Raw genomic sequence first — 26,000 nt, forward strand, 5'->3', positions numbered from 1 at the left:
TCTAGTAACCATTATGGGCTACTTATCTTCCAAAGGATGCCTTATACAAGTTCTACTGTTGATCTGTGTCTGTTTTATTGGTGGTGTATTTTCAGGTAACTTGTGCCTGTTAGCTAAAAAAAAAGATTGTAAGCATCTAGGTTTGAAGAGCAGGGGTTGTGAACTTCTGAAGGGGAATATATAGTCTTTAAACTGATCTGTTCACTGTACCCTGTGTCACTATCATTTGCAGACTACAATAATTTTTAGGGCTTTCAAATAATTACTGTTAACTTACAAGATTAACTAAAAAGAGTGAATCACAATTAAAATTGTTTGTGATTAATCACACTGTTAAACAGGAGGACACAGTGAATTGTATTAACTATTTTTGGATTCTGTTACATTTTCAAATATATTGATTTATGATAGCACAGAATACAAAATATGCAGTGTTCACTTTATTTTTGATTACAAATATTTGCACTGTAAAATAAAATATTTTTCAATTCACCTTAACCAAGTACTGTACTACAATCTATTGTGAATGTGTAAGTTACAAATGTAGCTTTTTTTTATTCTTTACATAACTGCACTCAAAAACAAAACACTGTAAGCTTTAAAGTTTTGTAAGTGCTTTCAGTCCTTCTTCTGCAGCTAGTCACTGAGACAAACAAGTTTATTTATATTTATGGGAGACAATGCTGCCAGTTTCTTTTTATGTCACCTGATACTAAGCAAAGGTGTTCACATGGCATTGCAATATATTTACATGCCAGACAACCCAGAGAATCACCTGCCCTTCACGCTTCAACCACCATTCTAGAGGACATGGTTCCATGCCAATGATGCTTGTTAAAAATGTGACTGAATTCCTGGGGGAAGACCTTTGTCTTCTGCTTTCTCTCATTGTGCCATATATGTCATGCTGTAGCAGTCTTGGATGATGACCCAGGAGGTTTGTTTTTAGAACTGCTTCACAGCATGCAAAGAAGGTACTAATGTGAGATGTCTGAAAATAGCTATAGTACCTGACCCAAGGTCTAAGACTCTGAAGGGCTGTTCAGAATCTCAGAGGGACAGGGTGTGGAGCATGCTTCCAGAAGTCATCAAAGCACAACATTCTGATGGTTGATTTTCTTTTGTGGTAGTTTGGGTTCTGTAGTTTCTGCCATCTGCTAGTGGCACCTGACTCATATGATGAAAATGAACATGCATTGGTCTGGTCTGCTTTGGATAGTCATCAAGCAGAATACATCACCACCATGAACACGTCCTTCAGAGTGGTGGTTGGAGCGTGAACAGGCAGATGAATCTTGGGCAGGGGGCGGAGCTGCTGCTTGGGAAAGCAAACTCCACCCTCTTGGGGCCCCAACCCATTTCTTTCCCCTCTCTCCCTCTTCTCTCTGCTCGCTCATTCCAGCCATATCCCTGAACCCAAAATATAGAAAGTATTTGGAAAAAAGACTTCTAAAACTTCTTGCTAGAGAAAAGGGAGCATGTTTTTCACTGTGTGACAGATTGTGAAGACTGGGCATCCAGAAGATACTTAATTAAAAGTAATACATTTGGGAATAAAAAGTCAGTTACAGATTTTTGATAGACTCTGAAGTATGTCAGGGAGTTAACTGCAAAAACTTGGTAGTAAAGGCAAATCAGTTGTCCTGTTGAACACAACATTAAATATTATGGAATACATGATGTAGCTGTTCAAAGTATAAGTGGTGGCTAAAGAACAGTGTTTAGCAGGGACCAATATAGTTTCCCTTTTCTGCCTTCATATCAAGTCACGTTTTACTGTTACCATTTTTGGTAGTTAATAAAATGACTACAGTTGCAATCTTAATATACTAACACTTTCTATCTGCATTTATTTCAGCAAGAAACTGGCTCCAAAAATTTGCGATCCAGAATTTTGTAAGGCTTCAAGTTCTGCTGCACACGTTGATCTGGTAGCTGCCTATCATGAATCTGTCTATGAAATATTTAAAGTGGAGTTTTTTGGTACTTTCTATGCTTTCTATCATAATAATGACATGGTACATGACACTTCCTTCGCATACTGAGATAGAACATACAAACTGGATGTATTTCTATGAATATGAGCCAGTTTACAAGCATAATTTCCTCTTCACACTGCAGGAACGTTTGAAATGCAAAGATATAAATCCATTTCTGGTCATCTTGGTGTCTTCACAGCCTATGGATGTGGAGGCAAGGCAGGCCATTAGAGTAACATGGGGTTCTAAAAAATTGTGGGGGGACCATCAGGTTCTAATACTGTTCTTATTAGGACAAGGATCTGAAAGAGAAGACAGATTAGAAGCATTATCAATAGAAGATGAAAGCATTCTGTATGGTGACATAATTCGCCAAGATTTTATGGACACTTACAACAATCTTACCTTGAAAACAATCATGGCATTCAGGTGGGTATCTGAGTTTTGTTCAAATGCTAAATATATTATGAAGACTGATTCTGATGTTTTCATCAACACTGGCAACTTAATAACATTTCTTCAGAATATAAATTCTTCAGACAATTTTTTTACTGGTTACCCTCTAATTGATAACTTTTCCTACAGAGGATTTTACAGAAAAACACATATTTCTTATGATGAATATCCATTTAAGGTATATCCTCCATACTGTAGTGGATTGGGGTATATACTTGATGGAAAACTGGCTCTGAGAATTTATGAAATGATGAGTCATGTAAAACCTGTTAAATTTGAAGATGTTTATGTTGGAATTTGCTTAAATATACTAAATGTGAGCATACATATTCTAGAAGATACACAACTCTTCTTTTTATACAAAATTAACTTTAATATCTGTAAGTATAAGCACTTGATTGCAGTACATGGTATATCTTCCAGTGAAATGATCAGATTTTGGCAGGATTTGACAGATGCTTCACTTGCTTGCCAGTGATCCTGTATTAACAGGTTTTCAGTATATTAAAATAGAAGGCTAGATGCAGTTATGCCAGACCTGTATCAGTGTAACTTAGTTTCAAGTTGATCTACAGTATAGCACAGCAAAATTTATACACTCATGGGCCTATCTCCAGACCTATCAGAATCCATGCAGGGAGAACAGTGAGATTTGCTGTAAAATTTGAGAGCTTAAATGTCTTACAAATGCTCACATCAGCTTTGATTTGCAAAATTCTCTGTTTTATTCAGAAATTAAAAAAATTTGGATATAATATTTCTAGACTTTTTTTTGTAATAGGAATCCTTAAAAGAAAAGAAATGTGATTTTGTACATAAAGGCAGGTTTTTTTTATTGTCTTAGTCATATCAGCAAGGTCATGTTTCCAGCAATTTATGCTTCTGGTAGACAATACAGAATCCACAGTTGCATCAACACAGTTATTATTCTTGACACATCTAAAATCTACCTCATTCCAAAGATACAACAGTTAAATTTTGTACATCTAGAATGACAGAGGCACTGCCATTTTAGTTTGTCATACTCTAACTTGCATTATGCTATTTACATTTAATTTGATTTTTTCAAATAGTCTCTTAGAGACAAATGTAGAATTAGGTATAAAAAAATTCTTATTACCACCAAGAATGAGGCTTCTTTATTTTTAATGTGCACTGTGCTCAGTGTTGCATTTTGATAACTTTGTAAAACAGTAATGGCGTAATCTTACAGGTTAACTTAAATATGAAAGTGGAATCATTATCTTAGGAGACAAAATTGTGTTCACCTCTACAAACTGTAGACCCCATATTTTTAAAGTTTGTTCTAGCAGTGATACAGTGCCTACAGACGAGGTTGTGTGTGTTATTTTTTTTAAACTACCTTGTTTAGTTGAATAAAACTGTAAGGAGAAGTAATATTGTCTTCTGTACAATGGGGAAGAAGTGCTATTATAATTCTGGAACTAAGAATTACTACAAAACTGCAACAATTAAACTTTGGGGATCCACTTATGATTGTCTAAGTTTTACTGTAGTTATGGTCTTGGGTGGGAAGGAACATATTCAAGTTTTATATATCATCTTGTCCTATGACTTAGCATACATTGAAAAATTCTCATCTACAAAACAACCATTTTATTTTAGATCTACCATAACTTAAACATTTGTTTTATTTTAATAGGGCATTTGCCCCATGAACACTGACATTCAGTATAGTTATTAGAATTGCTTTTGGGAAAAAAATAGGAAGAATAACAAAAGATTTGGTAATCTTCACAAACCTAACGTAAGGCAGACTGCTGCAACTTAGAAAATAGGAAACAGGTGTGACAATAAGAGAAAAGTAACTTTCTCTAAGCAAGAGGCTTTTGTACCTGCCACAGTTCTGTGGCCCAGGCTGAGAAAAACTGGTCAGCAACCACGGGGGCTTTGCCTTCAGAAATGTAGATTTATATACAGTTTATTCAACCTGAAATGGTAACTTAAAGCAGCTGTTACTTAAACGGATGCTTTAATTTGAAACAGCCTCTTAGTAATGCATTTTTCTTGCTTCCCTGTTTCCACACCAGTTTTACTACTAGAAGCATAAAAATGTATAATACTGCTTGCCATGTTACTTTAAATGGAAATGTTGGCTCTTTATAAAAAAACAAATAAACCATTATTGTAATATGGAAAGTTAAAATGATCTTGTAAATTCACACCATCTGTCAGGATTTCAACGTAGGCTACAATTTGGGCCCAAACAACTTTGTCCCCTTAACATGTTCTGATAAAAAAAATGAAGTGTAAACTTCAACCTAAGGGTTTTTTTATGAGCCTGTTTATGAACATATTGACCTTGAAGACAAAGCAGGTCAAACAACCTTCCAAACCCCACACATTCTCGCAAAAAGAGGCAGTACTTACAAAATTCCTCCAATAGGGTTTGGTATTAGTTTTATTCTAGCTTACAGCAAATAGCATTCACGATGTAAAATTACCACTGTTAGCTACGTACCACTGTATAGTCTTCTAGTAATGTTTATATATTGAAGTGTTTAGACATTTTCAGTGGGATTAATTAATTGCGTACCGTCACATACAAATTATAAATACTTAAACTGAGTATGTATATTGCAGAATTAAAGTTTTTAAATTAAGACCACAGACTAAATATATTCTTTGTCTCTACCTTTTTGGCATTGCTTTGTCTGTCATTTATACAGTACTAAAGCAAGGGAATGTACAGTAGTACTTACAGCAAACTGTATTAAATCACCTGTTTAATTTATACTGGCTTAGTCTTTAAAAATCTGAATACTTTAAACTGAATATACATATGCTTGAAGTCTGGATACACAGTGTAAATAGTATACCAAAAATGAACTAGAAACTGATTGAGGGTAAATTTTAAATAGAATGTGAATACTAAATTCCTAATATTCTGCATATATAAAACATGTTACTGTATTTTCTTTAAATTTTAAAACCCAGGAGTTACAAACGTGGGAATCAATGCTGTGCTACTTAAGCAAAATTCTCATTGACCTCAAGGGAATTGTGGTGTAGTGACGTACTCACTGGAAAATTGTAGCTCTTACTATTTTTGAAATAGAATATATGATTTGGGAGGGATATATGTGTTCCTGTGCATGCTGCTTGTTAAAGTGATCTGCACTTTTTAAATACACATTTTACACTTCAAAGATGTGAAAACCATGTTTGTATACTAGTGTTAATGTGCGTGATGGAAGGGAAATAACATTTTCCATAAGGTGAGGATATATGTTTTTGTCTTATCTCCTTGTTTAGTCAGATCCTTATATTCTAAAATATAAAAATAGTAAACTAGTCTATAAATACATGTTGGGTCTCAGATAATCATTCAGGAATTATAATCCCTAACAGGCAAGTGATTTTATATTGTTTTTCTGCAGATGCCTGCTAAGGAGGTGTGTTTCTAATCTCAGAATGCAACTGCTTATGGTTTGTGTCTCATTCAATTATGTGGCTTTATTTTGCATCCTTAAAACAAGCAAATAGAGTAGACACTTGATTATCTGGCAACCCTGGGGATAATCACATTTTCCAATTAGTTGAGCAGAGCCACTGGTCCTGCTTGGCTGAGCCCGATGGGGAGGTCAGCCCTGCTCCCAGGGGCTAGGGCAGTCAGCCTACTGCTGCCAGCGCTGCAGTGCAGACAGATCTGCTCAGCTGGCCCTGAGCTGGGAAGCTGGCCCCAACTGTGGAGGCCACCTAGCTGCTGCCAGCCCCACTCTGCCACCCTAGCTGGAGGGGATGGCGGGGGGGGGGGTGCCATGGGGTGTGGCCCCATGACATCTTGCCCTGGGTGGGGGAATTGTCCACTCTGGGCGAGCTGGCACTGGCCACAAAGATGTCCCCCTCTGTTGGCCCCAGCCAGGGGTCTGCCCTGCAGCAGCCAGTCCCATGGTAGCTGGCCCTGGGGCAGTTGCCCCAAGTGCCAATTAGTACAATGTGCTGATTATCCAAATGCTGGTGTCAATAATGGTCATAAATAGCAAGTCAGAATGTAAGAAAGAGAAAAATTAATCTGTTGGTTTTCCCAGGAGTCTTGGTGGTGGTGATGGGTCCTCAAAGCTATAGTGAATACTCTTCTCTCTCAACTTAGATTTCTGAAATAAAAATGGAAGCTTTAAGTGCTTCTGGTATTGAATGATGAAAAGTAACTGCAAATTTTCTAAAGCATAAAGAGGATTGTGGATGTGCCACTATAGGTGATAAACAAGACTATTTAGCAGCGGTTCCCAAACTTTTCGAGATGGGGACTGATTCTGACAATTCGCTAAGACTTTGTGACCCAAGGCAATTCAAAATGAGGGGGGGAATGTTTCTCCCATGGGAAATTTTTTTTATATATCCTGATTTGCCCCTTTGTTCTCCTTAAACCCCTCCCAGCCCCAAAACACCCCCTCACCTACCTCACATGAGTGCCACTGCTGGGCTGCTGCTGCAACATGGCTCCCCCAGCCCTCCTACTTCCTTCCCCCACCTACAGTAAAGGTAGTTCTCTGCCCTCCCACTCTGAAATGGGACTCAATTTAATTGGTTTAACGGCTGGATCCCTCCTGCTGGCCGTTAAACCAATTAAATTGAGTTTCATTTCAGCACAGCAGGACATGGACTGGAAGCCAGAGGAGTGAGTGGCGGCAATGGCGGGAGATGCAAATGGCTCCTTAAAGAGCCACATGTGGCTCAGAGCCACACAGCCAGCGACACTTAGAAAATCTGATGGCGACCCCTTGTTTGGGTCCCAACCTGTAGTTTGGGAATACCTGAGTTAGTCACACATACCTCAGGCTCAGCTCTTACAGTGCACAAAAAATAATACAGCGCTGCGCTGATAGGTTTCTAAAAACCCAAACAGCAAATCATAGAACACATTAACATTTTTCGTGAGCATTCTTCCATATACCAGATGGGGACATGGTTCTACAATCTGTAACTGCAATGCTACTCCTTGTATTAGTTTCACAGAGGTAGCCGTTAGTCTGTATCTTCGAGAGCAAGAACTCCTGTGGCACCTTATAGACTAGCAGATACTTTGGAGCATAAGCTTTTGTGGGCAAAGATCCACTTCTGAGGAAGCGGGTCTTTGCCCATGAAAGCTTATGCTCCAAAATATCTGTTAATCCTTATATTAGTACTTCTAAAGTTCACCGCCAGCCACCCCACGCTGCTTACTGCACTATAGTAGTAGTTGTCCAGTCACTGGAATCCAAAATGATTATAATAAAAAGGGAACTGTCATGAAACTAGATAAGAATTAGATATTATTAGTAAAATCAGCCTTAATAAAACAGTCTATATTTTACATTTTAAATATATATATAATCTGAGTAATTTGTCGAGTTGAATTGTTTTAATATAGAACAAAAACCACTTCAGAAATTTGTATTGAACATCACTAATGCTCCAGAGATATTTCCCATGATACCCTTTTTAAAAACAATATTTTAACTTAGAGACTCTACTCAGATGCATAATTATCAGTTCTGGTACTGGAGTAATTTGACCTCTGGCTGAAACCAGGGTGTTATGGCTTCATGGATTTGCATTTAAATTTATAAAGGCTCTAACTGTAACTGATTTATTGTGAATTATCTGTATAGATTACATACTGAACTGGATTTTTAGTCATCTGGTTCCTTATAAACTAATGCACCTCCACATGTTCAAGAGAAGTTCTAAAAAGCCGTAAGACTTCCAAATTCTGAGAAACGCTGTTCCTCTTTTCCTCCATGGCTCAAGGAATTTGGACTTTTCCTACCTCTTAATCCTAGGAAGACAGAAGAAAATAGCCTCTTTTAAACTTGATTCAAACCTTTTTCCTTCAAGAAGGCATCTAATTCATTGTTCATAATCGTATTCATAGTTTTAGATAAGCTTTGGTTGCTTTGATGTTATGTTTCACTGTACCTAAGATACTCAGGTAATGGTAATAGCTGATTCTATGTATACTCCATATTCAGAGGTCCTATTCAATGAAACCTTTGTAAATGACACAGGAAAACTAAATCTTTCAGTACTGTATAAACAAACCTTCATAATTCAGTATACAAAAGTACACTGAATTTTGAATATGAATGAGTTATGAGGTTCCAATCTTTGTAATTATTTTTCCAAATCTAAACTTACTAACAACCATTAAAGATTAGCAGCTATATTACATTTGCTAGAGCTCAAGCTAGCAGTACAATTAATTTCCTGTAACTTTGATTAAAAAAACCCAAACCATCCATTTTTCAAAATTACTTTTACTGATAAACTAACGAGAACAACCTTTAAGACTGAAGCTTAAAACCTAATTTAGAAAAGGGAACGCTGAGGCTTTCTTTTTTTAAAGATAACAGACAAATACTGATTTTCCTATCCAAGTGAAATAAACACTAATATATCAATATCTTCTGTTTTAGTTCAGTGATATGTTGCATATTAAAAGGTAGCTTTTTTTAAAAAAAAAGAAAGCTTTCTATATTTTCAGACTACAGCGTTAGAACTTATTTAGCAAATATATTGTTACTTCAAGGTGGTTTAATTGTTCGAAAGTGAAGAATTTCTTCTTACTTCCTAACAAAGTAAAAAACAAAACAAAACACAAAACCTATTTTAAGAACAGTGTGCACACAATGATTTGTACCTATTAGAAAATTTAAGTTACTTTCACCCCTGGATTGGAGAGCAAATGAGGACAAGGAAAATGCACTTGGGGATAGGCTCTTAAGCAGGAAGGAGCAATGTTCGCCTCAGCTCTCACACACCCCACCAATTCCCAGGTTCTGCGTTCCCTTGGCCCACAAACCTGTCCCCCATCTCCAGGCTTTACCTGCCTCAGCCCCCAAACCCACCCCCATGACCCCAGGATTAACTCCTCTGAAGTCCTGCATTCACATTTGGATCCCCCCAGCTTACAGAAAGGATGTGGACAAATTGGAGAGTCCAACAGAGGGCAAAGGGAATGATTAGGGAGCTGGCACATGTGACTCATGAGGGGAATCTTGGGAACTGGGTTTATTTAATTTGCAGAAGAGAAGAGATTTCATAGCAACCTTCAATTAACTGTAGGGCTGTGAAGGCAGATGACAGAACAAGAAGCAGAGGTCTTAAGTTTCAGTGGAGGAAGTCTAAGTTGGATATTAGGAAAAACTATTTCATGAGGAGGGTAGTAAAGCTCCAGACAGGTGAGCTAGGGAGGTGGTAGAGTCTCCATCCGTAGGAGTTTTTAAGGCCACTCATCCTGGCTAGGATGACATAATTGGGGTTGGTCCCACTTTTAGCAAGGGGTTGGATAAGATGACTTTGTGTCTTCTAACCCTAATTTTCTTTGATTCCTTGAGACTGAATCTAGGACTTTCAGTGCTAGTATAAAATTCACTCCTGTGCAGTGGGCTTACATAGACCCTACACAGGACCTCTGCTTTGGGACAAATTTCACTCTTCGAGCACATCTTCTGCTTGTGCTAAAGGAGCAACTACAGTAAAACCTTAGAGTTATGAATAGGAATACAGATGTTTGTAACTGAACAAAAATGGTTCTTTCAAAAGTTTACAAGTGAATAAACATTGCAGCTTTGAAACTTTACAGAAGAAAAATGCTGCTTTTAACCATCGTAATTTCAATGAAACAATCATAGGACCAGTTTCCTTTCCTTTTCAAAACCTTTCTAAAAAGCTTTCTTTTTTGGTAGTAATTTATGTTTAACACACTATTGTATTTGTTTTGTTGCTGCTGCTGCTGCCCATTTGCAGTTCCAAATGAGGCATGTGGTTGACTGGTCAGTTTGTAACTCTGATTGTAAGCGAGGTTCTACTATATTAACTTTCAATAAGTAGGATAATATACTTCATCTGGCTAGACACTAGAGGGAGAGAGAATCACACAAAGACATTGTATTATGCACACCAGAACCTTACTGACAGCCAACATACGAGGAGAGATTATAACTCTTTAAAGTACAGTTGTTGCAAAGAGTTCACGGTACAAACACACAAAATAACACAATACTTTTTTATACATATTCCTTATTATACCTTTGCAGTTTTACCAAGTTAATTTGGCTCCAGAAAGCCACTGACAGAATATCATTACCAATAGGTGCAACATTCTAAGAGTTGTAATTACTAGTTCACAGTATACAGTGTTCATACTGAGCTGGTTTTGTTGGACACTGGCATTGGTTTAATATAGTAGCCTTTCACATCTGACACTCGGACTCAAGGGGCCAGGTATTTGGACAGGATTCAGGTACTTTAGATTCACAAAGGTATTTAGGTGCCTAATTGCCCCTTTAGATGCTTAAGTCCAGTGATTAGGCACCACTGAAATCCTCAAACTCCTGCTCAGATGCTGTCTAACTGTACCCACCTAAGCTTCCTCGGTACCTAAGTTCCTGCTGCTGGGAGTGTGCAAAAGCACCTAAGGCAATGATGCCACCAAACTACTTGCTGCAAGCAAGATATTCCCTTCGCCTCTTGCTTGTGGTGCTTGCTACAGTAAATATGCTCTGAGCACACCTAATCCCCTTAAAGACAGCTTAGGGCAACTAGATCAGTGGTTTTGGGGGGGGAATGTGGGGGAAGCAATGCGTGTTCATCCACTCCAAAAATACGTAATAGATCAGTGGTTCACATGCATCTGACACATGGAAGGCCTGTTTTCAAATCCCCACTCTGATGTGGAGCAGGGTTGACAGCCTTGGTTTCCCACATCCCAGGGGAGTGTCCTAACCCCCTGAACATTAAAGGCATTATAAGTGAGAGGTGTATCTTCTTTTTAGTCTTGTCACTAGTGGATACCTATCCACTCCATGAAACTGCTATAGACCTCAGTATGACTCTGTCTGGGAGGAAAGACCTAGGAAAACAGGGTTTTTAAACAGTTAAGACAGCTGCATTGACAGTGTGTGGGCAAATTTGCACAGGCCCTTCCCTCTTAGCATACCATTTTCTTTAACCCTACATTGAGTGTCTCTCTCTTTTTAAAATACGCCTGTCATATCAAATATAGATGGTGGAAGTGAATTTCTTTTGCACAGGAAGGGAGTTAGATCAGGTATTGTCAGTATGCTACACGTTTTATATGCAGTGCATCACTAAGGTCAAGGAAAAAAAATAAAATGAAATTTCAGGAAAAGGTAGAAAAATAGTGAATATTTTACAAATACAAACATTTAATATAAGGTGAATTAGTTTTAACTATAACATAAGAATAAGTCTGAGGAGTCATTCTGGAATAAATGTCTGGGTCAATGCTATCTGCAAAGCTAGTCTGTGGTGCAGGACGGGGTTTCTCAAATGCTTCTAAACTATGCTAGAGCCCTGCAGGAGGAGTAGGATCCCACAAGTCCTGCTGCCATAATTGTGGAGTCAGGATTCAAGAATATTTCTGTGCAGGGCTCAAGAGTTTGGCTCACGCCTAAAGCAGCAGTGTTTCATGGGTCACCTACCTGCCTTTCCAATCACTATCCTACACCTAACCTGTGTCAACAACGGTATGTGAATTTGTACATGTCAATTTTTTTTCCTGGGCTCATGATGCAAGTCTAGCTGCTCCACCGAAGATGAAGTCACTCTAGCTCAGGGTTGGCCAACACATGGCCTGTGGGACAGAATCCAGCCCACAGAGCCTTCTCATCTGGCCCACAAAGCCGGCAGTGGTGCCATTTCGATAGTCAGCTGTGGAGCACAAGCTCGGCAACCAGTGGCTCTGGAGCTGCATGTGGGTCTTTAAGGAGCCACTTGCAGCTCTGGATGTTGCTGCTGCTGACTCCCCCTCCAGCTCCCTACCTGGCTGTACTGAAATAATGGAACTCAATTTAATTGGTTTAACAGCTGGCAGGGGTGATCCAGCCATCAAACCAATTAAATTGAATTCCATTATTTCAACGTGGCAAGGCGGGGAGCCACCCATGCTGTAGGTGGGGAGAGAGTAGAAAAGCTGGGGGGAGCTGCGCAGCCATGCTGAGGCAGCAGCAGCAGCTGGGGCAGCTGCGGAGCTCATGTCTGAGGTAAATTAATCCTGGGTTTGGGCTGTGAGGGGGTAAGCCTGGGAGTTGGGGAGGGGGCAGTTTTGGGCAGAGAAGGGTTAAACCTGGGGCTTGGAGGGGGCATGTTTGGGGCTTTTTTGCCCCCGGACCATGCAAAAAATTGCCATGTGGCCCCCCCAATAAAAAAAGTTGTCCACCCCTGCTCTAGATGCACTCCTGTAAAGTTCTAGAGTTCCCTACTATTGTCTAGTGGCTCAGGTACAGTGAGAGTACAGGACTAATCTTAGTATAGGGTAGGAGATATTTCCTTTACCTCACATGGTCGACTGTCATTCTAGTTCCATCTCCCAACCTTTGTGTTTATGGAAGATTTAATGATTTATTGACTTCAGCTTCCTCTTCTACATCTGTAGTGCTCCCTTAGTAAACCTTACAGTCTCTTTCTTTTCTCCAAGCAGCTGTTTTCACAACCATTTGAGTTCTCTTCTTCAAGGAAGCGTCTGCCTTTCTCAGCAGTTAGAGGGAGGCAAAGGTTTCTCCATATGACTACCATGTTCTCCTTGAAGAACTTCTCCTCTATCATTGTACAGGGTTTCACCCCTAAAGGACCTTAATGAAACTTCCGCAAACATTCAAATAATTTCAGAACAGATCAGGAAGAGCTTTAGAAATGAGATTAGTGTAATGTAACAGTGTAATAATTAATATTTCCTCTTGCCACTTCAGTTTGATTGCAAAGCTATAATTAAAATCCACTAAATTTGATTCTTTTCCTTAGCACAGAATCAATTCCACAGAGATCTCAAAATGAGGTAAGAAGCCTGTGCCCACACCCTTTATTCTGTTTTAGATTCCCTGGTTTTCATTAGTATGTGTGACTTACTATTCACAAAGAGAATGCAAAGTTTCTGCTAAGACACTCATCTCTATTACTGTTCTGTTTCCACATCTATTTACGATTTGGAAGGTTGCTGTCTATAATAAAATTCACTTTATTCACACATTCCAAATTACATTGTTGAAAATCAGAACTTAAATGAGTGTTTCACCACTAAAACATGCTCCCAATAATTTACAGGACAAAGATGTTGTACAGAGTTGAACACTAAGCCTCATAAATGTTGTTTTTGGTTTTACTTCCTTGAAAAATATTTTAGTTACGTTGCAGTGTTACTTAAATTCCCTAGAACGTCCTAAAAAGTTCTGCCTTGCTTGAAAGCATCTTCTGTTCCCTGCCCCACCCCCCGATTTATTTAAGACAATTCTGGGCTAAAAAGCTAAACAAATATGAACTGAATCAAACATGAGGCACTCCTCAACAATGAGAGGACTAGCTCCTTGATGACTGAAGGCATCAGACCTCAGAGTTTGGTGAGAGTTTATCAAGCTGATCTGAATACACTACAATATAACATATAGAGGAAGTCATACAGAGACTGGGTAGTCACTTAGATGAAGGGTACTCAATCATTTACCTAATCATGTAGTAAACAAGATTTATTTAACTATTAAAAAAAAAAAGAGGGTTGCCAGTTGTGGACGGGCAGAGGCTACTGCTTAGCTTCTCTTTTATTCATGTAAAAGACAGTCCAATAGCTATAAATCCTTTCATCTGACTCTCTATCACTGCAGATTAGAAAATAAAACAAGGATATGAAGCATTGAAGAGTACATTTGTGAAGTTACTTACATGTACTAGTGAAAAGCAGTGTCATTTCTATTGCTCACTATGACTGCCTTGCCCTCTCAGTGCCTGTCTGAATGCAGCTTCAGCTATCAGAAAGGAAAGTTAAGAAACATCAGTATTTGGAAAAGTATAGGCAGAAATTTTAAAACCAAGGAATGAAATATAATAAACCTTCCATTTCAAAGCAGGGGAAGATCCAGGGAGGCAGGACAGTGTGGGGAACTTAATTATAACTATTCAAAATATACTTGCTGCATTGTTCCTTTTGTGTAACAAGGAACACATCAGAGATTCTCACTCCTTTTTACATACAATATTAATGATAATTACTAGAACTTTCTACTATATTAAAACATAAGAGTTTGTTTTAAGTTCATCAGAGAAGAAGGAGAGAGCTGTCAAAAATTCACTGTTCTTCAGTTTTGCTGCTATTCCTGAACTTCACCACCATAACGGTTATGTTGTCAGGACATCCTCTGTAAAATGACTGTAGAACGATACTCTTTGCACCAAAATGTGGTTCATCCAGGCGCTCCTTAATGAATCGAACTGCCTCTTCATTGCTGAAAGCATCCCACAGGCCATCTGATGCCAAGATCATGAACTCTGGCTGTAGTTTGTCCAAGTCAAAGGTAAGAATATCTGGGTCTGGGATAACAACATTCAGGTTTTTCAGGGGATAGTCTCCTAGGGAGCGGGACATGGCCAGAATCCCCTGAACACGCCAGGACCCATTAAAACTGATGAAGCCACCTGCAATGAAACACATACTCTTAAATTGTATCTCTGCAACTTTTTGCCAAATTCACTGTAAAATCTGTTATTCTGGCAGATGAATGTTTTTTATCTCAAAAAGCAGAAGATGATTGAAGATAAACAACAATACATTTGGTAAAAGCTTGGATTGGATCTACATGAGTGCCAGTGCTACTGAAATAGCTGAAACATCACATGACCCCTCTTTCAAAACGAAACACAGCTTTGCGTTTTTGTACTCTTCAAATGAGACTGACAAACTGCTGCACACAGAGAGTTCTCTTATTTTAAGCAGTTTACCTTCCAGTGAGACTTAGGTCAGTGCTTAGACAATACACTGAAAGCAAAATCTATAGATTCTGGTTTTAATAAAGCTCTTACACTCCCTTTTGTACAATTCACCAATAGATATTCCCTCATTTCTGAGTCTGTATGAAGGAAATGGAACATTGAAAACACTTGCAGCAAGACCATAATCTCACTCAAAGGTGCATGTAGAAAAGCATTTATGGATAGCTCCATCAAGTTGTCTTAGGTGATCTATAATGATGATAACCCAGAAAACTCTTCTTCTGAAAATTATTCAATTCTTATTCAGCACAGAAGATACCAGTAAGGGATCTGACTGCTTGGTATAAATAACAACACCTTCTGATTTCACTGCAGTCTGGCTTTGGTCTTCAAGTAATAAGATTTAAAAGGCAGTTTGTATACTATGTAACTGTATATCATACAAGGACAACATATGGAACTAACAGACAAAGTTTTACTTATATCTTAAGACACTTTTTGCCTCTAAAATATAAGTATTAAAGTTATGGAAGTTCCTCATCCAAAAAGGAAAAGGGGGCAGGGGGAAAACAAACAGCAAAATTGTCACTTTGTCCTCACTGTGGGCTCCAGATGCCTGAAAAATTCAGTTGGTCTATGCAGCCATTTTTCATGATTCACAAATTGTCCATTAAAATTTATGTTTTTACAAATTTGTGATTCAAAATTACTTTTTTTTTTTTGCCTTGCATATAAATTTCAGCCTTTTATTGTCTGCAAGCTATTCACTGCAACTGTGTTATCCACAACTGATTATTTGGTGTGTGTGTGACAGGTTACCTAAATCACATGATTCCTTCTTTCCTAGTTGGATACATTTAAACTATTTCTGCTTCCACTTAAAACTGTATTTCAGTTAATGATTAATTGATTCTTGGTTAATTCCTGAAGCTAAATTTATATGATCATCAGTACGGACAGAAAATTTTTTCGCTGAATATTTGCAAAATGAATAATAAACAGCAAAAAGAAAATTGTATTCAGAAGTCTCAAATAATTGTGCCTAATTCACTATCTGCCCACCTCTGTCGAAGGCTGTATAAAATGGAATCTCAGTATTAAGATATGCACCGTTTGCAAGAATGGGAATTTTTAAAACTGTACTGAAACACCTTTTCACACACATAGGCTGTGTCTATACTACCACCCTCCTTCGAAGGGAGAATGGTAAGTAGGGTTTACCCTTTGAGGAGGAAAGGGACTTTGAAGTTGCCCAGGGACTTTGAAGTACTGACGGGTGAGCTGCAGCTAGACACGAGCCAGTACTTTGAAGTTTTAAACTTCAAAGTTGCTGTGGGAGGGAATTTGCTTAATGAAGTGCTGCATATGCAGCACAGCACTTCATTAGTAAACTCCCAACACCCTACCTACCATCCTCCCTGCGAAGGAGGGTGATAGTGTAGACAAGCCCATAGTCAATCAAACTCAGGGCAGTTGCTTCATGCAATTGTACAGTTTTGAGTAGTCTCTTGGCTGAATGACATTCAACCAGTGCACTTACGTGCTTGTGCAGAAGAAAAGCATAAATTTACAATACATGACATTTAATTTTAGAGCATTCAGAAGATGCATTGCCTGCTCTTTTATTATGATGACAGAGGACACATCCAATGCAACAGACTCTGTATCTACTTATTAATGTTTACAGCCAGAAGTGATGGATACAAAATGTTTTTTTTAGTTGTCTTTGTAAAACTATGACTGATGTTTTTCTATGGCATCTGTATAGCACAGGGCTGGATAAAAAAGTATTTTTTCCCTACTTTTAATGTGTCTTTCCTTTGTTCAATCATGTAAATAGAAAACTTAAAAATTCTAATTAAAACCAAATATTCTGCACCTCTAGCTGTTACCAAAGAGGAAGACTCCCTATTTACAGAAGAACAGATTTTGGCAGCAATACAAAGTTTTGTTTTTTAGACAGCTCAAAAGATTATTGTTCAAGGTGAATAACTTGCACTTCCCTGCCCTGCTGTGCTGAAATGGGATTCAGTTTAATTGGTTTAATGGCTGAATACTGCCTGCTGTCTGCTAAATCAATTAAATTGAGTTCCATTTCAGTACAGCAAGGCAGGACAGGGACCGAGAACCACAGGAGTGAGTAGTGGCAGAACCACAAATGTCTCCTTTAAGAGTCACATGCAGCTCGGAGCTGCCCTGCCAGCAACCCTTACCAAATATAATCACGACCCATGTTTAGGTTGCAACCCATAGGTTGGGAATCCCTGGAATAGACCATGCAGACTCAACTGCTCCCATTCCTACAAGTGGTCTCTAATAGCCACGCTTGTCAATGCTGTCTGGAGAAGCTTGCATTGCTGCTGCCACTGATTAATCTATTCTGGGGAAGTAAGCAGCAGACTGCTGTGGATAGGACATGCAAAGGGGCCTAAGGCAGCCTGGGAACTATTGCCAGCTTTGCTAATGACTTGCTAAGGAACCCTGGAAAATCGCTTACACTCTCTGTGTCTCTATTCCCTTATGTGCACTTTGAGATCTAGGGCTGAGAAGTGCTATATGCATGCTAAATATTCTATACAACAGAAACTTCACTCTTCAAGATGTCAACCTAGCATCTTTCAGGTAGGGTTGTAACAGAGTATCAGATGCTTATCAGTTAGTGCTACAGGTTACTTGCATCTCTTCCCCACACCAAGTAAATATGGACTAGCTAGCTCAGCTTCTATTCCTGCTAGTGCCAGGATCAGGCAGTTACCCCAACTGCTGCTCTGCATTTAAAGGGCTGAGCCAGCCTGCATGCTGGTTCAGCTTCTGTCCCAGCATTGGGCTCTTCCACGCTCCCTTCTCCTGCGCCGCTCTGCCTTTACAATTTAAAAGCAGAGTGGCTGGGATGGGGAGTGAGGGAAGAGCCCAATCCCCGTGGTGCGGACAGAAGCTGATCCAACGTGTGTGCTGGCTCAGTCCTTTAAGTGCAGAGCAGCAGGGTGGTGCGGGGGGGCAGTTAAATGAGTAACCAACAGAAATTTTGCTGGTTACTTGATTACTGGATTACTCACTCTTTAACAGCCCTGCTTTCAGAAGCATGTATCACATATGAAAAAAATAATTGTGGATTGTTGACATTATAAATGATTAAAGAATGCCTTATTTAAACTGAAAAGACAAAGCTATAATCTTACCAGCTCTTTTAATCCTCTTTCTCTCCTTCAGCTGATAGGGTTTGTGATCATGTGACAAAGGGATAGCATTTCCATCCTTATCACACAAGACTCCCCGAGAATCACCAACGTTGGCCACTGTAAGTTCTTTATCTGACAGCAATGCAATCAAACAGGTAGTACCTTAAAAAGAAGGTGGAGAAAAACAGGCAAGACAATAAAATAAAATAAAATAAAAATTACCACTTGGTAGTTAGACTGCAGCTTCCTCTGGTTGTTATCTGTAATCAGCAGCCACAAGAAACAGCAACAGCACTTGTATCTGACTGAAACATCTACTACTCTGATGATGTCTATTTAATGGCATTGATCAAATGTGACAGTTAATTTCTTCTAACAATATTTTTAGTCTATTAGATTTTAATTCTGATAAGCTCGAATCACAGGGTCATTCCCCCAGTAGACTCTCTCTCATCTGCTTCGTCATTCAGACATTTTTTAAAATGACTCTATAGCATAAATCTTCTTGGAAACAAACTTCTTCCAAAACAGGGCTTGCATTTTTCTCTCAGAAGATGGTGAGTTAAATAGCTGTTAAAAAATCAAGGCCTCTGTTGTTCAGGCTTGATGAAACTCACTAGCAGGAGAAGGTGCTCTAAATTAAGAAAGGCAGAGAAGAGTTGGGACAGGAAAAAGTCAGTTCCCAGTCGAGGCCTGACAGCCATCTTCTCCCAATGGCCAAGGAAAGTAAAAAGAAAAAAATTAGAAGCTTAGCTGTTATTAGTCGGTATCTGCAAAAACAAGGAGTCGTCCTGTGGCACCTTAACAGATTTATTTGGGCATAATCTTTATGGGGCAAAACCCCACTGCATCAGATGGAACAAGATGCATCTAATGAAGTAGATTTTTGCCTGCAAAAGCTTATGTCCAAATAAATTGGTTAGTGTTTAAAGTGAAAATAAGGAGAAAAGTTCTTTTGGAACAACAGCTTAGCACCAGCCTTACTACTTTAAATGCAATAATAAAATAAATCTGATCTAAGTATAACCTTTCACAAGCCTTTACAGAAGGAGCTTGTCAAAGTTGGGGACTTAGGGACATCTGGAGTTCACTTGCATATAATACAATAATAGTTTACAGTCACGAACTCTGCAACTGAGCTGTGAGGTAGGTAAATATAATCCATTTCTGAGATCAGGAAACAGAGACACAAAGAGGTTAAATGATTTGCGCAAGATTGTGCAAGGAGTCAGCTACTGAGCTGGTTTATTTGCCTCTGGTCTAATCACTAATTTTTCTCTAAATCTATGCATATTTTTTAAAAAGAATAGTCACAGAACAGTATTTACCTATTTCAGATGCCTATTACGTTAATAAACACATCTGAAGACTGGGTTATTTTTGACACAAGATTAATAAATATAAATAAAATTACTCCATCAAAATTAACAATAAAAACAGCAGATAAACATTAAACCATCACTACACAAACCAGATTTTCCAAGAGAGAGAAGCACAGTCTTGGGGTTTGCTTTAATTCTTGATGAAGAGCCCTACTGTACTATTAACTGAAAATCATAAAGCAAAATAGCTAATGAAAATGGCAGAAAGAACTGTAGCACTTGAAGCCCTCTTCAATTTGTGCTTTATAAATTGCTGGAGAGGGGGACGTGGCTAGAACACCCACCAAAACAAACACCAACAATGTAAATTGCCAGCAGGGAACCCAGAGATACAACGAAGAAATCAGGATGGCAGGGTTAAACACCATTATCAGGGCCAGGGCTCTTAGTATTTCTCATCTACTCATACAGGTGATAGTGGTCACTACTGATGTGTCATGCCAGTTCCATCATCTTTTTAAAAAATGAAATGTTATTCATTTCCAATACAGAACTGAATTGACAGAGAGTAGAAAGCTGAACAAAACTAGAACGAACAAAGAAAACACCTGTTTGTTTTTTTCTTTTCTATCAGTACAATATATTGATGGTCACATACATTTGAACTCTAGCTTTCATAATATATTGCCTTGCTTTAGGGCACTTTAGACTTGTTACTGCAATGTAATGCATGCTTTAAAGGAACAACCAAGTAAACAAGCCTTTTCAAATGTTCATTTACATACTTTCAAAAATGCTCTTGACATTTAGCTTAGTTTGCAGAGTATTTTTGAAATTAATGTAGATTCACATCAACACAACCCATACTCCAAGACCATTTCATAAGAAGTGAAATAAAATTTCATGCTTGCTTTTTTTTTTCTTTTAGCATAGGTCAGAAAAGTACAAGGTGAATTTTCACCTCTGTTAGCTAATTTATATCTGATTGTTCATAAGAGTGAAGTTTTCACCATCTTACAAAATAGAAACCAATACAAAAAATAGTGTTAGCTGGGCACAAGATATATGAGTGGTATCCAAAAATCTTTGATAACTTTTCTAGTATTTGCTTATTTATCGATTTAGAAGGAGAATGGTGGCATAAAGCGATCTAGATAAAAATGATCTCAGAAACCACAAAGCACTTCTAAATTGCTTTTATGCCCATCCCTATGTGGTTAACAGGAACAGATAAACCAAACCATCATATAAATAGGGTGGGCAAAAAAAGGAGGGCTGTACCACACAAGAAGCACACCTACATTATGGAATTTGCCTGTTGCTTTTACAACTATTCAAGGTAGATAGCTAATGATGCAAAACCACTATGCAGCCAAAAGGAGGAGTGTGTTCCAGAACTTAGAACACCAAGACCACATAAAACTGCTGCTCTGACCAGTTAGTAGCAGGGACACAGCTTCTTGTAAGTAGAAGACAACTAGGTTCCAGTGGCTGCTGATGTTACTGGATGCTCTAGGCATGCTGTCAGAGGGGACCATGGGATATGCATGGAGTCAGTAAGCGGGTTATATACAGATGGAGTTGTGCCAGAGGTTCCTGACAGCATGTCCGACAGATGGTGGTCAAGTGGGAATGTGAGATAAACGTTTAGCAGTGCTAGCAAGCCTGTGTTATCAAGGGCTCATATAATGGCCTCTCAGGACCCCATGGACTGTTTTCAAAGTAGTATCTCCACACTTGCACCTTTTTAAATGAAAAATTTTAAACTAAAGATTCAGGTAAGTCATCCAGCTACAAGGTCCTATACATCCACAGTAACAGTGACTTCAGGCCTCTATGCCTTGGCTCCTGCAGAGATAAATTAAGATTGGAGCCTATGTTCTGGGGGTCTCTAATCTAAATCCTTATAACGTCAATGATTTGCTGCACAGTTGTCAAAATCCAGAGTTACAGTGTTTAAGGGTTGCAGTCCCTGGGTTCACATTTGAAAATGTCATGACTAGTGTGAATAAGATAGTCTGTTTAGATGCACTGTATTGGTTCTCACGGATGATCTTTAAAATAAGGGCCAGCTTTACATAGCTTCAACCTGGAAATATCTTTCACTGTACAGTTTGTTACGAAATTTTTGCAGCTGGCTGAAAGAATACAAAATGAAGTGGGAATAGCTTCCAGTTTGTTTCTAAAAAGTGTTCATTTTAGCATTTAAGGGTTTACCTAATTACATGGTATACAGAGAAGGCTCTCTTATGCAAAAGCCCAAGGGAGCCAACAAAAATTAGTTTCCTGACAGAAACATTCTTTAACTAAAGGTCAAAACAAAACTGAACTAACGGTGCCCTGTTTATTTAAAATGGACACAGTAGAAGGGCTAGCCATAATCTATGGCTTGAGCACTATGCAACCTGGATTTTATTACCACTTTGCCACATACTCATGACACACCTTCAATTTCTCTGATCTTTTCTGCACCAGGTATGAAAACAAGGCTCCAGTGGCTGCTAGTATTACTGTGGTGTAGATCCCTGTGGTATAAACAGATTTAGAGGAGGGATTTGCCAGCTGGATCTAGCCCTTAGTATAGGATAATATTTGAATTGTTACATTCGCTCTTTCTTTTATGCCCATGCCTACTGACTTTAATGGAAGTTCAATCAAAAGGTCAAAGACAGGATACAGACCTTACTTTGTACTTTTTAAGTTCTATAAAAACCTTTAAAAAGACTATTAAAAATGAGCAGTTCACTACTGCTGAAACAGGCACAAACTGACTAAATCAATATTTTTGGAAATAGGCACAAGATGGCTAAAATCAGTGTTTAAGAAATGAATAGTAAGGATACAGATGACTATAGCAACAACAGACCAAAGCTACACAGTAACCTTTCAAGACCCCAGGTAGCCAGTCTGTTAATCTACAGTTCAAAATGAAGGACACAAACTACTTTGGCACAGTACAGCTGTTCATTTAAACTAAGAAACAACATACAGTTACTTTTAGGTCACTGAATTCTGTGCTTGAACAACTTCATTAGTTGTTAGCAGCTTCATTAGTATTTCAACTGCAGAATGCTCCCTCTGAATAAGGAAGCTGAGGCAGGAGACTGCACCTCATTTACTAAGTTTCCTGTAACAGAGGTAATAGGCAGGGCCTATGAATCCTAAAACCTGCTGAATCCTGACAGCCTTACTGGATGTGCTCCTAAGACCAAACAAAACATTCATTTACAATGTTGAAAGCTTGGTGTAACAGTGAATCACAGGAGATGCCTTTGGGCTGTCCCACAGTGTGTCACTGACTCCTGCCTTCCTGCTCTCCGGGGTTCCCCACACCATGTCCTGCTGGGACAATCCTCTGGTCTCCCCCAGCCAAACAACAAGGTTGGGGTTACCTCCCGTGCCCTCCCCCCAACTTACAGAGCAACACAGACACTCAACCAGTTCAGTTATATTAGTCCCTAGTTGCTACCAGCTGAATAATACTTTTCTAAGCGGTTTAAAGAGAAATCACGAGGAAATTGAAACCCTGCAGTACACTAGCTGCCTAGACCAGATTTTTTTAAATGTCATAAGATTTCCAGAGTTAGAATTTAGGGTTATCAGTACAAATTATAAAAGTCAAGGATGCACTGATTCTACCTGGCTTTTGTATGAAGAAGAATTCATCAGAAAATAAGAGAAATGTGATTAAAAGAAAGTACATGCTACAGACTAGATCCAATTCCCTTTACAGTTCATCAAAGGATTTCCATTTTACTTAATGAGAGTTTAGTACACCCATATAGGGTCATAGCCAAGTAGTTCAAGGTATTTGTAACTGGAAACAGCGCCTTTCATCTTCATCAGATCATTGGTTCAGTATCAGCGTTTATGAGTAGTCATTACCAGCTGAAGGCTGGTCAGTGGGCTATAAAAATGAGTTGGTGCTGTGAGTCCAGTACCTATTGGACAAGCAGCAATACAGTTAAATAACTAAAATCAAACACCAGTCACAACTGGGACAGTGATTAGCAACCTCTGCAGAAAAGCAAATGTTTGACTGATTCTGTAGACTTCCATTCAGCACTACGTACAGCTTGAGGCATTATATTTTAGGGGAGCCATACAAAGAATTGCATGCTGCTGACATTTCTTGGAAACAAAATAATTCTTTTAATCACAAACGTTATACCTTCTTATCAATAGACTAGGGACATGCCACATAGATGGTGTAAGGAAATAAGAAGAAGGTGGGGCAAGGCAGGGGTTAAACAGTGCCTGGTTGCCCAATTAGCTCCACCCTGGTTCACCTGCAGCCAGTGTCAGGCTTGGAGGCAATATAAAAGAGGAGTAGCTAGCCCAATTTGAGGCTGACCAGCCAAGAGGCAGGAGCTGGCTCTGGCGCATGCAGGGCTTGAGTCAGAGCTGCCACCAGGTTGTCCATCAGAGGAAGGAGCCTCGGAACCCTTCCCCAGGTGGAGAGGGAAAAGAACCCCAGAGAACCACCCGCCCCCCAACCGAGGGGAAGAGAGACTCTTGGACCACGCCCCAAACTAAGACCACAGCCCTTAGGGGTGGGCTGCAGACGTACACCCCAGGCCTCTAGGCTCTGCAGGGGGCCTAGCCACTAGGCCACCTTGCCATCAGGGGAACTGCTTATAGATGGGGCTACAGGTGGGTGCATAACTGGTTGGATAACCATTCACAGAGAGTAGTTATTAATGGTTCACGGTCAAGTTGGAAGGGACTAACAAGTGGGGTGCCACAGAAGTCAGTCTTGGGGCCAGTTCTGTTCAATATCTTCATAAATGATTCAGATAATGGCATAGAGCGTACTCTTATCAAATTTACAAATGATACCAAGTTGGGAGGAGTTACACATGCTTTCAAGGATAAGGTCAGAATTCAAAAAGATCTGGAGAAGTGATCTGAGGCAAATAGGATGAAGTTCAATAAGGACAAATGCAAAGTACTGCACTTAGGAAAGAACGATCGTTTCATGCATATGAACTACAAAGGGTCTCTCTAGGAAGTAGTACTGCAAAAAAGGATATAGGCTCAGACTAAATATGAGTCAACAGTGAGATACTGTTGTGCAAAAAAAAAAAAGGAATCATCATTCTGGGATGCATTAAGAGGAGTATCGTAAGCAAGACATGAGAAGTAATTCTTCCACTCTACTTTTCACTGACTATGGCTCAACTGGAATATTGTGTGTCTAGTTCTGGGTACCACATTTGGAGAAGGTCCAGAGAACAGCAATACAAATGATTAAAGGTCTAGAAATCATGACCTATGACAGCATGCTGAAAGAACTATGTTTGTTTAGTTTGGAAAAGAGAAGGCTGAGAAGGGATGTGATAGCAGCTTTGAAGTACCTAAAGGGTATTACAAGTAGGAGGGAGAAAAATTATTTTCCTTAGCCTCTGAGGATAGGACACGAAGCAATGGGCTTATACTGCTTTAAGGGAGTATAATGTTGGACATTAGGAAAAAACTTTCCTGTCAGGGTAGTTAAGCACCAGAATAAATTGCCTAGGGAAGTTGTAAGTATCAGAGGAGTAGCCATGTTAGTCTGTATCCACAAAAACAAGAAGAAGTCCTGTGACACCTTATAGACTAACAGATATAGTGGAGCATAAGCTTTTGTGGGCAAAGACCCACTTTGTCAGATGCACGGGGGTCCCCTTGGAGTTATTTAAGAGCAGGTTAGTTAAACATCTGTCATGGATGATGTAGATCAATGGAGTCCAATAGCAAAGCAAGGATCGCCACACTTGTCATCCTTGTACATTCGCCAAAAGCCTCCCCCCTCCCCCCTCAGAGCCAGGCATCCTCACACTCATCGAAGTTGCCACCACTGGATCCAGGGCTGTTGGGGTTGCAGGAGCCATGCCGAGCCTCAAGGCTGCACCATTCTGGACCCCTAGGAAGCGCTGCATCTGTGCTGCAGGCACCAGAGCTAAAGGAGTCATACAGCTCCCAGCTGGTGCCGCAGGCACCACACCCGAGAAACTACAGCAGGGACCACCTCTGCCACTGACACCACATGCTTGTCCCACCATGTGATGGGGCCCATGCATGGAGAAACCAGAGGGATGCCCCATGTATGTGGCTCTCCTGAGCCACTAGCTGCAGTTTGCCACTCTCCACCCTCCCATTTGCCACATGTGGTGAATGGGGAACATATTGGACACTGTGGATCTGGATGGTGCCTGGTCCTGCTGTGAATGCAGGGGATTGGACTTGATGACCTCTTGAGGTCCCTTCCAGTGCTAGTATTCTATAAAACCCAGTTAAACATTTCTTTGCACTGCCTGGGCTATGGATCAAAAAAGGGCTCTATTCACATGATATATCCA

General features: G+C 39.4%; 2 protein-coding genes across 13 annotated transcripts in view; one reads left to right on the top strand and one right to left on the bottom strand.

Annotated features, from left to right (window-relative positions):
- The window catches only part of B3GALNT1 (beta-1,3-N-acetylgalactosaminyltransferase 1 (Globoside blood group)), a 131,745-nt gene that overhangs the window by 16,355 nt on the left and 89,390 nt on the right, over nucleotides 1-26,000 (top strand). For 6 of the 10 annotated variants that reach the window (XM_075004730.1, XM_075004731.1, XM_075004735.1 and 3 more), the window contains one exon: nucleotides 1,859-3,089. The exons of the other annotated variants lie outside the window; for them this stretch is intronic. In XM_075004730.1, the coding sequence (XP_074860831.1) occupies nucleotides 1,945-2,913 (969 nt within the window). In that variant the 5' untranslated portion in view covers nucleotides 1,859-1,944 and the 3' untranslated portion in view covers nucleotides 2,914-3,089. Of the gene's footprint in view, nucleotides 1-1,858; nucleotides 3,090-26,000 lie in introns of those variants that run through there. 10 annotated transcript variants of the gene reach the window in all.
- The window catches only part of PPM1L (protein phosphatase, Mg2+/Mn2+ dependent 1L), a 144,423-nt gene continuing 121,665 nt past the window's right edge, over nucleotides 3,243-26,000 (bottom strand). Inside the window, exons 3-5 of one of the 3 annotated variants that reach the window (XR_012646901.1) lie at nucleotides 18,338-18,499; nucleotides 14,115-14,864; nucleotides 3,243-8,217 (exon numbers count right to left, since the gene is read on the bottom strand). Coding sequence is in view for 1 of the 3 variants with exons in the window: in XM_075004728.1 (XP_074860829.1) it covers nucleotides 14,518-14,864; nucleotides 18,338-18,499 (509 nt within the window). In the remaining 2 variants the exon portion in view is untranslated. Of the gene's footprint in view, nucleotides 14,865-18,337; nucleotides 18,500-26,000 lie in introns of all 3 variants that reach the window. The other 2 variants (XR_012646900.1, XM_075004728.1) reach the window with 2 other exon arrangements.

This window comes from Carettochelys insculpta, chromosome 10 (genome assembly GCF_033958435.1).
Source record: "Carettochelys insculpta isolate YL-2023 chromosome 10, ASM3395843v1, whole genome shotgun sequence".
In the NCBI taxonomy this organism is placed as follows: domain Eukaryota; kingdom Metazoa; phylum Chordata; order Testudines; family Carettochelyidae; genus Carettochelys; species Carettochelys insculpta.